Below are 17,671 nucleotides of genomic sequence, written 5' to 3' on the forward strand. Positions count from 1 at the left end.
TCATGAGTAGCAAGAGTAGGGCTCAGCGGTCAGTTAGATTCCCATATTGATGCCCCATTCCTTCAGGAGGCAGAAGGCAGGACGGCTAAGACATCAATTCAGTTTATTCATTATACCTTCAAGTTCCACTCAGCTCGCTGATTGGTACTCACTGTGAAGTTCAGTTACAAAAAGCTGTGTTCACTGGCTTTTCATCTGGTAAAGAAAAAAGGCTAAAGGTAGAGTGGAATATTTTTAATGCCAGACCAGTGACCGTCATAGCAGCCTTTACTCTTATTCTGGGAACACAGTTTTATCCATGGAATAGGATGACCCACCATCCCAGTTTGCTCAGGAATTATGGTTTTGAAAAAGTCCTACATTCCCAAGACAACCCTAAATCCTGGGCAAACCTAAGCAATGGGTCATCCTATCTGAATTATGAGTTTTGACAGAGTATTTACTAAAATTAACTCTTAAAATGTTTTCCAAGTGTTGGAAAGATAAGGTTAAGAACAATCTAGCTTTAAAGAAAAAAATATCCCTATGGCAATCAAGCAGCCCTTGGCGACTGGAATATGCATTTAACTAGCCTGTGTGACTCCCAGGTCTTTGCTGCTGTGTTTGCAAAGGCAAGCATTTCCAAGGGCAAGAGAACAATCCTTCTGAGTGCTTCATTTAAGCAAGGACACACTGCCAGCTTGAAAGGAAATAAAGGCCACACTTAGTCTATAGGGGAATCCTGCAGTTATTCCCCTGCAAATCTAATTCAAACAGGTATTGAGATCTGAAACATGGAGATAGCCACAAATTAGAGGATACTTGGTTTTTAGAAGGGAAAGAAAGAAATCCAGGCCATAGAGAACCATCTCAAAGCAGCAATAGTGGTTCCTTTTCATGTTAATCATGGTATTCCTATGAACATGTTTTGACAGTCTATACTATAAATGAAATTTCTTGAGACCTTTATATGAAATTCATGTATTACATATTTAAACTTAGAAAGTATTGTCTTCAAGCAAGTCAATTTTTTAAAAAGCACGTCTTTGTAAAATGTGCAAATCTGTACCATTTCAATACTTTGCCTTTAATTGTTATACGAATGTGCCATTCAACTGATTTTATGATTCTTTTAAGAAACACAGGGTCATTTGAATTTTATCATTCGAAAATATCACCATCATCTTAAAAGGATTTATTTAGGAAAATCTCTATTGGAACATATCTTATTTTTTTCTAGCAATTTAAGATTCTGCTTGACTTTAAAAATGATAACTCTCCGAATATTTATTATATGTTAATTGTAGGATGGACTAACAGATTGTGCTTGAGCCCGTCCATTACATGAGGAAGATTTCTGTGAGAAATCCTTTTATTTGACTTGTTATTAGGGTCCCAAACCAACTTATAAACAAAAATCTCCAAAGGAAGTGTTAATGTATTTAAACAGGAATGTGATTCTGTAATGAAGTAGTCATTTGTCACTGCACATCATGATAAAACTTAATGAAAATTAGTCTAGAGTCTTTTAATCACCAGCTTCCAAAAAAGCTATTTTGTCAAATAACTGCAATGGTTTAACACAACCAATGTCAAGAGGTATGACCAAGGTGAATAGAAACACTTAAATCCAAAAAGTTTAAGGGAATTCTGAATCATATTGAAACTCAATACTGTTTTTTACATTCTAAAAGCTATTAGCCTCTGCCAACAGTTCAAAATACAGATATAAATTTTAGGGGGTCACCATAATAAATTTTACCTTGTTTAGCACTTTCCTTGTAAGACTCCATTTCTAACATAAGGGCCTGAAATAAAGGCCTGAATTAAGGTAGTATGGCAATTCCTTTTTAGTAATGAAATTGGAGCATTCTTATATGTAGTCCACATCTCATTACGGTGCTGACATTAATCCTGCAAGACTTTGAAGTTACTATATTCCATGAAGTATTCAATAACAAGATCACTAATGTTCACCTCAAGATATATATAATGACCACTTGATTCTTACCTCTCAGGCCCCAGTAACCCAGACTACTATAATCAGACATGTATCAGTGTCTTATCAACTGGTTTCAATTAATTGCATGTACATCACATAAAATGTGGCCCATAGCCAATAAATGCATTAGAAAGCAATAAAAGAGTAGCTGAAGTTCACACACACACACACACACACACACACACTGAAATTACAGCATCTTTTAGAAAAACAAATGTGTAACAAGACTGACAGATGCTATCAATGAAAGTGATCCGAAGCCACCCAAGTCCTGAAATGGTCTGTGGGGTAGGCAATTGTTTTCTTAATTAGCTACCAACTCTTCACTGTGGGCTCCTTTCCTAGTTAAATCCTGGACTTTAGGAATGAAGCAACTACAGCGAAAGGCTTCAGTGCTCAGTGGGGACAAAAGGACCAAGGCTGTAAATTCAGGCTGACAAATGAATACCCCAGACAAACCGAAAAATCTGCTCCAGCCGTTTTGCATATGTTTGACACTGGCTGGCTTTGAGATTAAAAATATGACTTTCTGCCCCCACAAAGTTTAAGTGAAAATGGCTTGTTTTTTTTTTAAAGCATCAGAAGGCTTTCAAACTATATATACATTTATTGCAAAAGCTGAATCAAGCAGAGCGTGAGGGGGGAAATGGACTCCAATTGTTAGCTGGTTTAAAAAATAAAATGGGCAAACCAAACCGTCTGAAAATAAGGTTTGTCATGGAAACAGCATGTTAATGGGACTGTATTCCCAGTAGCTTTATGGTTTTCCAGGCAAGTCTTATTTTGCCACCAGTATTGAAACAAAGAATACACTGCCTTTCAATATGCTACATAGTTTAAAATAAGTTATTTTCTAGAAACAAAGCCTGGTGGTGACTTAAAAATGTTTTTTAAAGCTATTTCAACATGGCATTATAAAGCCTTTCTGCATCAAATCTATATTAATATCATATAAAGGACACCCACAATAAGAATGCTTTATATTTATTTCTTGGCTAGAGACTAATAATTATAAAAAAATTTTTTCCTAGAAATTATCTGATCTAATTACCTAGTGAGGAGACATGCTTTAATTTGGCCTAAGAATTGCTAATTTTTTTGTGTCTATACAATAAAATCTTTTCAGGTACCTACTATAATTAGACAAGTGAAACAAAGAAAAAAAGAAAATAAAATTGCATCTTGGTACTTAAAGTTGAATGCTATATTTTCAACTAGATACAATTTTTTCACTTGCCTTGAAAAAAACGCTGACTTAAAAGACAATTGTGTTATAACCATGAAAGTAATTCTATTGTATCGATGGTCTTCATTTCAGCCCCTTGTCATTCTACCACAAAATCTTCCATGGTTAAGTTAAATAAAGATATTTTTTTTTTAGTTTGTAAGGGAATAAGAGACTTGCTTGCAAAAGGTGTTTAAGGTTTTCCAGCTGACATTTTCCATTTCTAATAATCTTATTCCTATATTGAAAATGTATAAGTAAACTTGGCATCTATTTCACAAAAATTAGTGTATATTATATACATTCTACATATACATAAATTCTAAGAGTAGACCAACTGGATAATTCTTCTGGAAGAGGTTTCTTGAACATTATAAAAATGGAGTCTTCAGAAGCAAACAACATAACAGCCTTACACACCCAACATTTTAAGCTACTTAAAATGCTTAAAAATACACAGTTAACCATTTATTGATAGCCTATTTATGGTTTTGGAATAACCAAGATTATGGAAAAGATAATACCTCACAAAAATTGTGACAAAGTGATGGCTGATAATTTAAAAATAAATCTCCAGACTGTAAAAAGTCATGTAAATTCACCCCTTGAAAGAAAAAAAAAAACTTTAGCATTAAAATTAGAGTCCTTTTTTTAATAATCCTCTTTTGAGTAAAGAAATAATTTTCAAACTTCTATTTTATATTGTCACTGTCATGAGAGCAGATCTTTTCTAGGGACTCCACATCAATCACAATGCAAATTGGATGATTCTTTCGAAGGACCTAATGGTCAAGGCTAGTTTTTCACTGAATTCCTGAATTTACACACTGTGGGATTAGCTACGAGATACTAAAATGTAAAGATAGTTCATACAGTTTCAGCTCTATTGTTTTCAGGCACAAAAACCATATAATTTTGTATAAAACTTTGATTTTTTTATTTGTGAAATTAAAAATATGGTATTATATATATATATGTATATATATATATAAACTTCTATTCCTCTATAAATATAGATGATTTTTTGATAGTGAGCAGAATAAATGCATACCAAATCCAAAGACCATTGTCATTTTAGGGTATGACAGACATAGATAAATTTAGGTCCTAAGTACCAGCATTTTGATAAACTCTTAAAGTTTAAAACAACACAATCAAGAGGATTGTTTTTCTCCTCTTTTTCATAGAGAACTGAAGTGAATATTTTTAAATGGCTTTGAAAGATTACATTTGACACATTTCTGTAAATCCAAAAAAGCACACAGGATTTAATGCAATAGACCTGCACACATCTTCCCTTTAGCATGCATGCCTGTATTTTGTTGATTTCAGGAGCTAATCCTATCAATTATTCCACCTCCTTTACTTCCTGGAATCTTACTGCGTTATTAGTGATGTGGATTGTTCCTCCTTCACAATGTGTTGAATAATAATCATAATAACATGTTGAAAGTGTACAACTTTTACATTTTAACATTCTGATATTAATTATTATTTGATTAAAAATAAGAGAGTAAAACTTCACTTTGAGGAAATCTATTACACTGAAATTTCCTTCAAGTTTCCATATTCAGTTTCCATGCAGCTGTCCTATTAAGGAAAGCAAAGATCTACTCCTTAACAAAGCTTTCCAGGTAACCTAACGTTTCCATTTCACAGAGCGGTAAAACCTAAACACAGGCTGTCTCAGTCCTTGGGGCAGGTTGCCAGGCATCAGTGTGCAATTAGTTAACATTCTATAACCCCCACCTTCAGTCCTTCCCAAACCACACAAAGCTTCATGCCTCTTCCCAGATCTCAGTAACCACATCTTTCCATGACGCTAGCCAAAGACATACTAGGTTTTAGACATTTAAGAGATTGAAATGAGCTCATCCACCAAAAATTAGACTTGAAAAAGTTTGGCACTGGTTATCCCACTCAACATCTCACCAACTTAGGTGGAAGGAGAAGTGTATCTGGGCTTTATAGCCTAGTGCGGAGGGAGGCCGGGCTGTCAGCGCCCACATCCGAGGCCTGCCTGGACGCAAGAGGAGAGGTTCTCGACAGTGAAATACTCAGCTTCATGGGGACAAGCTTGCGCAAACTGCCGGGACAAAGGCAGACTTGGGGTGGAGGGTTGGGGGGAACGGAGTGCGGGCCCACCCCAGGATCTGGAAGCTTTGCAGAGCTCAGTACCAAAGGCGTCCAGACCCCAAGCAACCAAGGGAGGGAGCAGAAAGCAGAGGCGGAAAGTGACCCGGGCCGCGCAGCCCCAGACGCACCCCACCCACTGCAGGGAGGTGCGCCAGGACCTGAAAGAGCACCCAGAGGGTGCACTCAAGTTTTCTCTCTGCACTACTCCAAAAAGAGTAGGAAGGAAAAGCCTCAAATGGTTTAACTGCCCTAAATAATTAAAATTTAAACCAAAAAAAGAAAAAATGGAGAGAAGAAAAACGCGTGATCGGTCGTCATTTAAATACAAATATACTTACAAAAATCTTACACAGGCTATTTACAATCATAAAAGCGTACAGTCCCAGTACCAGAGTGTGGGCGCGAGAGAGGTCTGTCCATCCCTCTTTGGCAGTTGTGCCCTCGAGTCCGTTTGCCCCCAGGGACAGAAGCTTCTGCAGGAGCTGTGCTGTTAAAAGGTGCCTGCACAAGTGAGTGGCTAGTGAGGAAGGCTCGAGTAGCCAGGCTTGGCAAGGATTCCAGGGGGCCAGCTTTGGTGGGGGATGGGAGGCCAGGGCTGGGACCAGGCCGGGTGCTGGGAACAGGCTGGAACCCGGTCTCAGACGGTGGTCTCTCCCTGTTTGCTGTTGGTGAGCCTGGTGTAGAACTTCCTCCAGGAGTTGAGAGTCTTGCCAGACCAAATCCAGAAACCTGAAGTGATGCCCACAATCAGCGTCATAAGGTACTTGATCATGAAGACTGTGAAGTCTGGGCTCATGGGCGGGTGCGGAGGGGCACCTCCACCTGCCTGGAGGTGGGGGCAGGGGATGGCATAGCTCTTGCAGCTTTGGGCCACCCAGCTGCGCTCCCACTGGTCCCGGAAGGCCTGTTCATAGAAGTAGCAGGCAATGACGATTGTGGCTGGCACTGTGTAAAGCACACTGAAGACTCCAATGCGCACCATGAGCTTCTCCAGTTTCTCGGTCTTGGTGCCGTCGTGCTTCATAATGGTGCGAATGCGGAAAAGGGACACGAAGCCTGCCAGCAGGAAAGACGTGCCGATGAACAGGTACACGAAGAGTGGTGCCAGCACGAAGCCCCGCAGCGCGTCCACGTTGTTGAGCCCCACGAAGCACACTCCGCTCAGCACGTCGCCATCCACCTGGCCCAGTGCCAGGATGGTGATGGTCTTGATGGCCGGCACGGCCCAAGCAGCCAGGTGAAAATACTGGGAGTTAGCCTCAATGGCTTCGTGGCCCCACTTCATGCCGGCTGCCAGGAACCAGGTGAGCGACAGGATTACCCACCAGATGGAGCTGGCCATGCTGAAGAAGTACAGCATCATGAAGAGGATGGTGCATCCCTCCTTCTTAGTGCCCTGCGCCACCGTGCGTGCCCCGTCCTCGGCGAACTTGTCGTTACACACCACCCGGTCCTCTAGCAGGAAGCCCGCGATGTAGGCCACCGCCACTGCCGTGTAGCAGCCAGACAGGAAGATGATAGGCCGCTCCGGGTAGCTGAAGCGCCTCATGTCCACCAGGTACGTGAGCACCGTGAAGAGCGTGGAGGCGCAGCACAGCACTGACCAGATGCCGATCCAGGTGCGCGAGAAGCGCAGCTCTTCCGGCCCAAAATACATTAGCCCGTACACTTTGGTCGGCTCGCAGGGCGCGCCGCAGTCCTTTTCCCCCAGGAAGTGGTAGTTGAGGTAGGAGGGCACCTTGAGGGCGCGTGGGCACGAGAACTTGCCTCGCTCCGACGCGCCGGCGCCCCCGGGGAAGCCACCGCGGTGCCCCCCGCCGCCGTGCTGGGGATTGCTGGTCCAGAATTCTGGCAGCAGCGAGGGCGTCGGGGTGCCCTTGTCCGAAGTGTTCTGGCCCACGCACAGCTCCCCGGCGCCGTGCACCGGGAACTTCTCGCACTTTAGCGTCTCAGGCCACTGGAAGCCGAACTTGTTCATGAGCGCCTCGCAGCCTTGGCGCGCGCGCTCGCAGAGGGAACGGCAGGGCGGCAGAGCCTGCTCCAGCACTGTGCACACGGGCGCGTACATAGAGCACAGAAAAAACTTGAGTTCGGCCGAGCACTGCACCTTCACCAGCGGGTAGAACTGGTGCACCTCCAGGCCCGCATCCTCCTGGTTCGTGTGGCCCAGCAGGTTGGGCATGATGGTTTGGTTGTACGCGATGTCCGTGCACAGCGGGATGGAGATGGGCTGGCAGTATCCGTGGTCCGGGATGGAGATGCCCCGCTCGCCGTTGTACTGTTGCCCGCTCTGTTGCTGCTGAGGCGGCGGCGGCGGGGGCTGCTGGCCCGGCCCGGGCCCCTGGCCCGCCGCCTGCGCCCGGACCCCCAGCAGCAGAGGAGCCTCCAGCAGCCAAAGCAGTAGCAGCAGCCTGCAGGCCAAGCGCCCGGAGTCAGCTGGGGGGCGGCTGCGGCGGGCGCCCGTGTCCCCGCTCCCCTCCGCCAGCGGTCCAGCGGGGAGCGCCGCGGCACAAAGTTCCCAGCTCGCGCCGCTGCCGGCGGCCCGGGACTTCTTAGGCGCCTCCTCCTCAGCCATACTTTCTCCGCTCCTTTCCTGGCGCCGCTCCGCTGGGGCCGGCGGTGGCGCGGCCGGCGGCGACTCCCCCTGAGGCCGAAGCGCTCTCCCCCGTGCCGGTGCCCGCCGTCGAGCCCGAACTGCGCTCGGCCCGCTCCCCAGGCGCCCGCTCCGCGTCCCGCAGCCACCGCCGCTGCGGAAACTTGCGATTCATGAAGCGTGGGCGGCGGGGAGAGCCCGGGTGTACCGGGCGCGCCGGGGTCGCGTCCCGCCTTCCTGGCCCCCGGCTCGCTGACTCCCCGCTGGCGGCACCGCGCTAGTGGCCGCGGCCCCGTAGAGCGCGCAACTCTCCGCGGCCCAGCGACCTCGGCTCCCCCCTGCGCCTCCGCCTCCTTCGCCGCCGCCGCCGCCTGACCATTTGTGTCAATCCCTCAACTCGCTCGCTCTTCTCTCCCTTGCGCGCCCTCGGACCGGTTTCCAGGCGCCCCGCAGTCTGCCTTTCACCGGGAGGGAGGAGCCTTGAAACCGACGCGGAACTGGAGGCTCAGGGACCGTCGCCCAATCGCAGCATCGACTTCCCGGCGCAAAGGGCGCCTGCCGCCTGCTTCCCCGAGCGAAAGTCGGCGGCGGGCGGGAGGAGGAGGAAGTGGTCGCAGAGGCACCGCTCAGGCACAAAGAGTGCGTTTGCTGTGAAGCGAGACAGGCTTGGTTGCTTTTAGTTTTGAGGAAGAAAGGGCGAAGACAAGTAGGAGAATGGTCCCATATGCTGGAGATAATGAATGGGAGTCGGCGGACTTACCTTTGCTTTTCTTTTACCCATTTTCATGTTTAATCCTGCTCTTAACGCCGGTTACAAAAAGCAGACCGAACGGTACAGTCAGTACAGATGCCTATGACTTAAGGAGCACACGGCTTCCTTTGAGTTTGTTTGTCGAGGTTTTGTTAAAAATACTCCTCATATATCCTAGAGCTCTCGGGCTGTGTTTGGCGGGCTTTGGACGCGCCATTACCGCCCTCCCCGCCCACCAAAGTTCACGGGATCTCTGTGAGATGAAGGCAAACAACCAAACACGAGCACGAGGTTTGAGGGAATTTAAAAAGTAAAGCCAGATGCGCCGTCGGCTACTATTCTCCTTCTTGTAGTCAAATTCCTTTTTCATCTCCATTATCAAGTCAGAAGCAAAGAGAAACCACCGATTAAATATTCAGAGAGAAAAACTTGAGAACCAGACGACCTCTTTTCGGGAGTGTCCTCGCTACTCGAGACCCCAGAAGGTGGCTCGGGCTGGCGTTGCTCTTGGGGGCAGCCTGGGCCCTTGGTAGCTACTGGGAGCCTCGCAAAGCAGGGGCACCCACTGCTCTGGGGGAGCTCCCCCTTGGAATTCAGTGAAGTGCCCTGAGCTGGACTGCAGTGTGGTCTTCCACTGGCACGCACAGCTGGGGATGTCAGGCTTAAAAACAAAGTCTGAAAGCAAAAAGCAAACTGCACACTCCTAATTCCAAACAATACAATCCATCTCAGCTGACTTACATTCTTGTTGCTTTCCATGTAAGAAGAATAAACTGACTCAGTTTTATCAATAAAGTGCCATTGTATTATTAATCCTACGTAGGATTTGTGGCCTATGATTACACTTTCTTGGGATACTTTTCTACAATTATTTTCTATTTTTTGTTTATCCAGTCATTTGTCTAATAATAAATACTCACCAAGCCCCTATTATGCTATAAGCACTGGTAGGTACTAGAATACAAAGGTGAACCAGATGGGTAGAGTACAGTGGGGCACAGAAATGCAGATCAGTTACCATAATGCCTATCTCAGAGCTGCAGGAACACCAGGGAAGCAGCCAGCCACTGGAAACCCATGGGGAGGTTTCTGAGGGAGAGGTGGGTGGAAGGTGTCAAAGACAGGAGGTCTGAAGTACTTACATTGCTGAAAGCAGAAAGGGGGGCAGGATAGTGAATATTTCTGAGTTGTTATGTGGAAGGCAGAAGTTTTAGTCCATACTAAAACGTTTGGGCTGAATTACATGGATGACAGGGAGCTGCAGAATATCACTTTTTCCCACATGAACAGCGGTTGGCTTCAAGGTGACTGTGAAAGAGGGAACCTGGGACCTATTGTCACTGGGAAGCATGAACATTAGTCTAGACATGGAGGTCTAACCATAAGGTGGGTGTTACTTGTGCTACATACCAACAGAGCATGTGAATTTCATCACCATGCATGATAGTGTCTCCAAAGAATGTGCAGTCATATCTTTACCTGTTGGAATGGTATATATTTATCTCAAATACATATACTATCATTTCTCAAATATTTATGGATGTAGTAATTCCACAAAAAGCACATGTGTATGTATGTGTGTGTTGGCAATAATTCATGAAGGATTTTGATATAAAAAGGAAGTTGGGAAACACAGGTGCTCTCTGAGGTCCTGTAAGCACTCATAATCCATAACTGCTCATTTTTACCCTCCAGCATCCAGACCCATAGTCTCCCAGGGACACTTTTTTCTCTAGCCTTCCACTCTGATGCTCATGCTTCTGCTGATAGTATCCCATTCTTCAAAATTTTACCAAGCCACCTTCCTTCTACGATTCCTTTCTTGTAAAGGCTTGTCTTGTGTTCCATTCTCTCAAGGTTATTCTTGGTGACTGGGCTGGGTGTAAAGTGAATCTATTCTAATGTGTTAATTATAAGAAGCATCACATGCTTTAAGCATCCACCATCTCCATCACTCTAAACCCTCCCTCTCCTCCCTCAAGGGAAAAGGCACAGGGAATATGGCAAGGTGCTCAATTCTGTTCATCAGAGCAGGTAACACTCCCCTGCTTCAGAAGTCATTCCAGTGAAATTCTTGAACTTGTTTTATCTTCCACTGGACAATGGCGTTTACTAGGAAGGAGGCTCAGAAATACTGTCAGAGTTAAAAAGAAAAAAGAGGTCATTCTTAACCACATAATGGAACTGGAAGATACCAAAGATGTTATCTAGGAACTAGTTCATTTTCTCCAGTTCATAATTAAGAATATTAGACTCAGAAATGTTGAGGGATGAGCTACAGATTAAATGGGCTTGTTTGGCTTGAATTTTGTTAAATGCTTATTTCAACCTTTTCTATGTTCTTTAAAGTAGCTGACATTCTTTTTATTTTTTTTTTTAAATCAGTTTTCTGTAGAAGTTATCTCTCAATGGACTGTGTGACTGCAACTGTTAAAAAAGAAATAATTTCCTGAGAGTTGTTTTCCAACGTTAAAAAAACTAGGTTTTCTGTTTATGTTGTATACCAATACAGTATTTAATTGATCAAAACTACAGAGGAAGCTATTAAAATCAGGAACAGTTCAGAGTTGTCACCAATAATAATTAGTGTTATGAAAGGTCTTCTGGGGAAGTGATGAAGGCAGTGGATAACAAATTGTTAGATGAGAAATATAAGCAGCATATTTTTACTTTAATCTAAAATATATTATTTTCTCAGGAGGTAGAGAAGGTTTGAGACCCACAGATAAAGGTTACTAAGTAAATATGGACTATTATGAACTTTGTAATAAAATATTTCAATTAGACAAAACCTAAACATAACCCAGTTCCTCCTTGATATTGTTTCTTCAAGCATCAGACTCAGTCAAGTTTCTGTATATCAAAGATCTTATTTTATCAGGTCTTTTCCAAATCTTCTGAAGTTTCTCCAGACTGCTTATGCCAGGTTGAATGTGGGTAGTTACCAGGGCTAGAGATCCAGTTCCAATTACATATATTTGAGTGCATACAGACATGCAAGCACGTGGAGTGAATTCTCCAAGGGGCAGCCTGGCAGACCTTGAGCTTTTAGGTGAGTCATTTGGTTTCTGGCTTGTGGGTGGCAGGCTTGAACTATCTTTTTTGAAAAACAGAGATGATAACACACATTAAGACTACATTTTTGAGTACTCACCATATATTTTTGGCTCTATTTTGCTCAATGTACATGTATACTACATTGTGTCACTTAAATTTTAGCATTCTTTGAGGTAGGTACTAAGTATTATCTTCTTTTAATAGATGAAGAATCTAAATACCATTTGACCCTGTAATTCCACTCCTAGGAATTTATCCAAAGAAAACAAGATCTCTGATTCAAAAAGACGTATGCACCCCTAAGTTTATCGCTGCACTATTTTCAATAACCAAGATATGGAAGCAACCTAAGTGTCCATCAATAGATGAATGGATAAAGAGATGTGGTACATATACACAATGGAATATTATTCAGCCATAAAAAAGAAAAGAAATATTGTCATTTGCAACAACATGGAGGGATCTAGAGGGTATTGTGCTCTGTGAAATAAGCCAGGTGGAGAAAGACAAATACCAAAAGACTTCACTTATTGTGGAGTATAAAAATAAAACAAAATTGAAGGAACAAAATAACAGTAGACACATAGACACTGAGAAAGGACTAGTGGTTACTAAAGGAGAGGAGTTGGGGAGGATTGGTGGGGAGGGAGAAGTGGATTAAGGGATGCAATGATTCTCAATCACAATATAGGTATGTCACAGAGACAGTAGTACAGCACAGAGAATGCAATTAATCTTACTACATTGAGAGATAGTGACTGCAAAGGAGGGGAAGAGGTCTTGATAATATGGGCGAATGCTGGACCACTGTTTTGTGTATTTGAAACCATAATTAGATTGTATATCAATAATACTTTAATAAAAAAAATAGATGAAGAATCTAAGGCTCAAACCAGTAAAATAATTTGCCCATAGTCCCATAGCCTGTAAGTGCTTACTTGTATGAGCCAAGTCCATGGACGTCCACTGAGTAATGCTATGTGAACATATCTACTCCTAAAAATTACAGAAGAATATGTGGTTTCTGAGATGTACAGATCATGGTGATTCCTCAGTGTTGGTGATAAATATGATGATAAGATAGTTTTCTGTACTAGGATATAGACAGTAGAGGTATGAACACTGGGACTCACTAATGAGCTATACCAGCATTTTCCAAATTACATTCTGTGAAGTACAATATCTTCCCCAAGCATGTTCTGTGAAATAAATTTGTTTGAATAAGTTTAGAAAAGGCCAAACTCTATGACCTTATTTGAGATTCATGTTAACCTAATAAAACCTCTGCAAAGTTCTGAAGGAAAGAACCCTTTTAACATTTTGTCTTACCTAGTATTTCCCATAGGTAAAATACCAACATATACATAACGTCTGAAATACATGCACACACACATTATGTAAATGTTTTGCTTGACATTCATGCTCTGTGGAATATAGTTTGAGAAATGCTGGATTGGACCTAATATATCTTGAAACTTAACTTTACAGGTTGAACTCTCACCTCTCACTTTTTTATGTCAGAAGCAAAGTGAGAACTTGGGTCTTCTATACTTTGAATTCCCAGTTCTTCTCTTTGAATTCCTAGGGAAGGGATATTGGTTGGCTAGGGAGCTAATAATAATAGAGAAAGCTCAGATTATGCTATTTCCTCCTTCCTGGGAAGCATCACTTGGAGTCAATTATACTGTGTCTGTAGAGACAATTTAGGTGAGAGATATTAGTTCACCATAGATCTATACCTGATTTCTTCTTAAATTTCCAACCCAGGAATTTATGCATAAGTTACTTCTTATCTGTATTCTTTTGTAACAATTCTAAAACTAAATATCTTTTCTGTCTTCATTTTTTTCTTCATGCTTACACAAATCTGTTTTTGACATTGGTGAAATAGTTCTTGGATTCATTTATAAGCAGAGCCTCACTTATATACTCTCTTTGAACAGTCCATCTTTTAAAACAAAATATTGCTTTTCCTGAAACAAGTTATCAAAGTAGACTTTTGATTATCTTGACTTTTCTCTTATATAGGGCATTTATAGCTGATTCACATGAAGATCTAAAATTAACATCTTTTGAGAGCCAGTCATAATTGGTTAGAATTTACATTATAAACATGGTAGGATTCAAAAACTTAACATAGATGGGTGTGTTCAGTAGGTCTAAATAAGAATCATGGATTACTTATACACAAATCTCAGAAAACACATTTTTTTAAAAAAGAGGAAGGATGAAAGGAAAAAGAAATCACTGTCACTGAATTATCAAATTACTATAATAATTACCCTCAAATTTCTTGTAATTCAAAGATTAAATTATAAAAGATGATTTTGCTAAATGTATTACTTAAATCTCAGTTTCTCAGAAAGGTCAGATGCAAAAAGCTATCTCATGACTGCTCTCATTAATTCTGTTGTCATTATGCAATTGGAAATGGTGTATACTATCACTAGCATAAAACTTGTGATACTTGGGAAAACTTGCAAAACATAGGCATTTGTATTGGATTTAAAATGCAGTCATTCTGTGAGGCCTTGGGAAAGAAATATAGATGATCCCTTGTAAATTAAAACCTTATGTTGCATGAGATGGAAGAGGCTCCTCTGATTGGCTAAGGTATATGAAGCAAAATTTGGAATCATTTTGGTGCAGAAAGAAGTTGTTGAGAGAAAATTTCTAAGTTAAACTTGTGCCTCAATAAGTGAACATTTCTGCTCTTCCTTTTGGCCAACTTGACATTTTTTGTGTATGGGGGAAATAATGTTATACATCTTTTAAAATCATAATCTGGTCAAATTTTTTCTTTTGTGTTTTCTTTTGTTTATCATTTGTTTATTACAATTTCAAAAACTGCCACACTAAGAAATCTGAACTTATAAAATAATTTTATCTCATATTACAGGGTTAAGTAGCTACAATAATAACATATACTGAGTGCTTCCTGAAATCCTCTGGCTGAAGGGGACATGGAAGTTAGTCCATGGTTTCTAAAGTATTAGTGCAAATTCTTCTTAAAGTAACATCTTTGGAACTGTGATGAAGAACAAATGGCACATGTAACCAGGTATCTTCATTTGAGATCTGACAATATTTCTTTGGCCAGGGTAAAGAAAAGAGCAGGGCTACTTGTCCTTTATTAGATACCTGAGACTAAAGAGATCCCAATATTTAAAAAAAAGAAAAATATGTTTTTCCCTGTGAAAGTTGTCATCAAACCCTAGTGCCTGACTTAATCTTCACAACATGGCTGATGCAGCTAGCAAGACATGACCCTCAACTAAGATGCAGAAATGGAGGCTTTAGAAGCGAACTAGCTCCCACAACCTGTCAGTAAAGGGGCTGGAATTCAAATGCGGTGACCACGTGCATTACAGCAGCATCATGCCACGGGAAACAAGGTAAGCACCGTAGCTTTTGTAACCTAATTAAAGAAAGTTCATTAGGAAATACGAAATTCTGCCAAGAACCGAGGTACAAGACAGTTATTTTGATGTTTGCAAATAAAGGTTATGAAACCCCATCAGGCAATGTGAGATGGCCATTACTTATACCCACCAATGATGGAAATTGAGATAATGGTGCATCTCAGATAGGGAAGACATTTCCACGGGGAGGCAAAAAGTAAAAAAAAATGTACCTTTCTTCTGATCTGATCTGATCCAGGGGTAGACCTTTAGGGGATGTACTCACCAGTCTTCCGTTTAATCAGCATCAGAAGAAAGGCCTGAACACTGGAGCATTCTTCTGTGCTGGGAGGAAGGCACCAGTGTTCCTTTCATCCTGGTGAGTTTTCTTGCTCTCCTGGTCCTCAGTTTCCTCATTTATAAAAATATGGTGATCATCTAATGAGTATTGTGTATCTTGCTGGCTTTAATATACTGTAATTCTTATCACAACAAAGAGCTATGCATGTTTACATTTAAAAGTCAGAATATTAATGACTAGGCAAGTACATTTGATAGAACTGCCTTGGCACATTGATTTTAGGAATCTCTGCGTTATTGATCTGAGAGGTCGAATGCAGTCGCAGTCTGTTTAAACCAAGGTCTTTTCTTTTCAGCTTTCATTTCCCCTCAGTTCCCTCATGAACGAGTAAGAGAAGTCTTCATCTACACGGGCTCAGGTGCTTTCCCTGGGGGCCCTGCGGTCTCAGGAGTTTATATGGCATTCTGTTTGCTGCAGTCCCTTCAGATTGACACAGGACTTTCAGCTTAGAAAGAAGAAAGTAAACTTTGCCATCATTAAAAACTGATATATTTGAAAAGATAAGCACATAGATCAGGATTGATCTGATGATTCTGACATGATTAATTTCCCCTCTTATCCCATTATTACCCCCAAATCTATTATCTTCTAAATGTTTCATACACCTATTTTTATGTAACAAACCACCCCAAATTTAGTGGCATAAAATAACAGCCATTCTATTATATTCATGATTCATGGACTCAGGCATTTGGACACTGACAGCGGGCATGATTTATTTATATGCCTAGCAACTCAGCTGGGAGGACTTCAACAGCTAGGGGGGGTGATTCAGGCAGCTGAGGGCTGGAACAGTTGGGGCTGGAGGATCCACTTCCAAAATGCATGACTCCTAGGCAGGGATGGCTGGACTCTGATGGGAATGTCAGCCAGAGTGCTTACAAATGGCCTCTCCAGCATGGAAGACTCAGCGTAGGCAGAGTTTGTATGTGGTAGCTCAGGGCGCCAGAAAATGAGGCAGAAGCGGCATATGTTTTCACAACTTAGCTTTGGGAGTCCCAGAGATTCACCTCAGTATATTCTAATGGCCAGAGTAGTCACAAGCCTGGTCAGATTCAAGTGGGAGACGTAGACACCACTCCGATGGGAGCAGTGTCAAAGAATTGGTAACAATTTTTAAAAACTGCCACACTAAGAAATCTGAACTCATCAAATATTTTTATCAGATATTACAGGGTTAAGTAGCTACAATAATAACATGTACTGAGTGCTTCCTATGTGCCGGTTGCCTCTTACATTCATTCTATCAGGCAGGTCCTATTGTTATCTCCATTTCACAGAAGAGGAAAATGAGGCTTGGAGAGGATAAGGAACTGGTTATACCCTAACGAACCCTGCCTCTGAAGAGAATGGAGATTTGAACCAAGATTAGCTAACAGACTATGGGGCTTAACCACTGAGCTATAATTCCTCCTTAGCTAACTAGGGTAAGCTTTTTAACAACAATTTAAAGCTATGGGTCCTCACCAAATATTAAGGAACGGTTTGGATGAACCTGTTACTAAAACAGATTTTGTGGTCTCGGACCCACAGCAAATGAGCAAAATGTCTCACCTCTACATAGACACCTGTATGCTGGCAGAGTATTTTCCTGACAGGATTGAACAGGTATGAACTGGTAGAGCTGGAACCTTCCCCAAGAAGAATGAGGTGAGTCATGAGACTAGAGGGTTACTGTATTGTGATTGCTGGGAAACAGACTTTTGTCTCTGACTCTTTGGGTATCTTTCCAAAGTTCAGAGATAGCTTTGCATCCAGAATTAGGCTTTTGTCAAGACATAGTCTAATGCAATGTTGTTTCATCTGTCAGGGTAATTAGAAAGTGGATAGCTAAAAAGCACAGAAATACAAACCTCCCATTTTTTAAACTCAATTTTCGCACATCAGACCAAGTTACTTAGCCGGTTCATATGCTACAAAAATATATATAACACTGCAAAGAAACATGCCTCCAGGATGAATTAAAAACTTGTGTCCTGCAGGAACCCTGCTTCTTACTAGAATACCCCAGCAGGCAGCTAAGGTAGTGTGACCTTTGTGACACCAGCCTGGAGGTGCCAAGAACTTGGGTGATAGGAGGCAACCCTGAATCTCTGTGGCTTTAGAACCAATATGGATACTAAAATTTCAACTCTTCCAGCTCTGTTTCTAGGGAAGTGACACAGA

At 42.2% G+C, this 17,671-nt stretch overlaps 1 protein-coding gene across 1 annotated transcript; it reads right to left on the reverse strand.

Moving 5' to 3' along the window:
* Positions 1–1,492: 1,492 nt before the first annotated feature.
* Positions 1,493–9,476, reverse strand: FZD1 (frizzled class receptor 1). The gene has a single exon (XM_037019840.2). It carries the CDS (start codon positions 7,915–7,917, stop codon positions 5,980–5,982), a length of 1,938 nt encoding a protein of 645 aa, XP_036875735.1. The 5' UTR covers positions 7,918–9,476; the 3' UTR covers positions 1,493–5,979.
* Positions 9,477–17,671: the final 8,195 nt, after the last annotated feature.

The sequence above is a fragment of the Manis javanica genome, chromosome 6, assembly GCF_040802235.1.
Source record: "Manis javanica isolate MJ-LG chromosome 6, MJ_LKY, whole genome shotgun sequence".
Classification (NCBI taxonomy): Eukaryota; Metazoa; Chordata; class Mammalia; order Pholidota; family Manidae; genus Manis; species Manis javanica.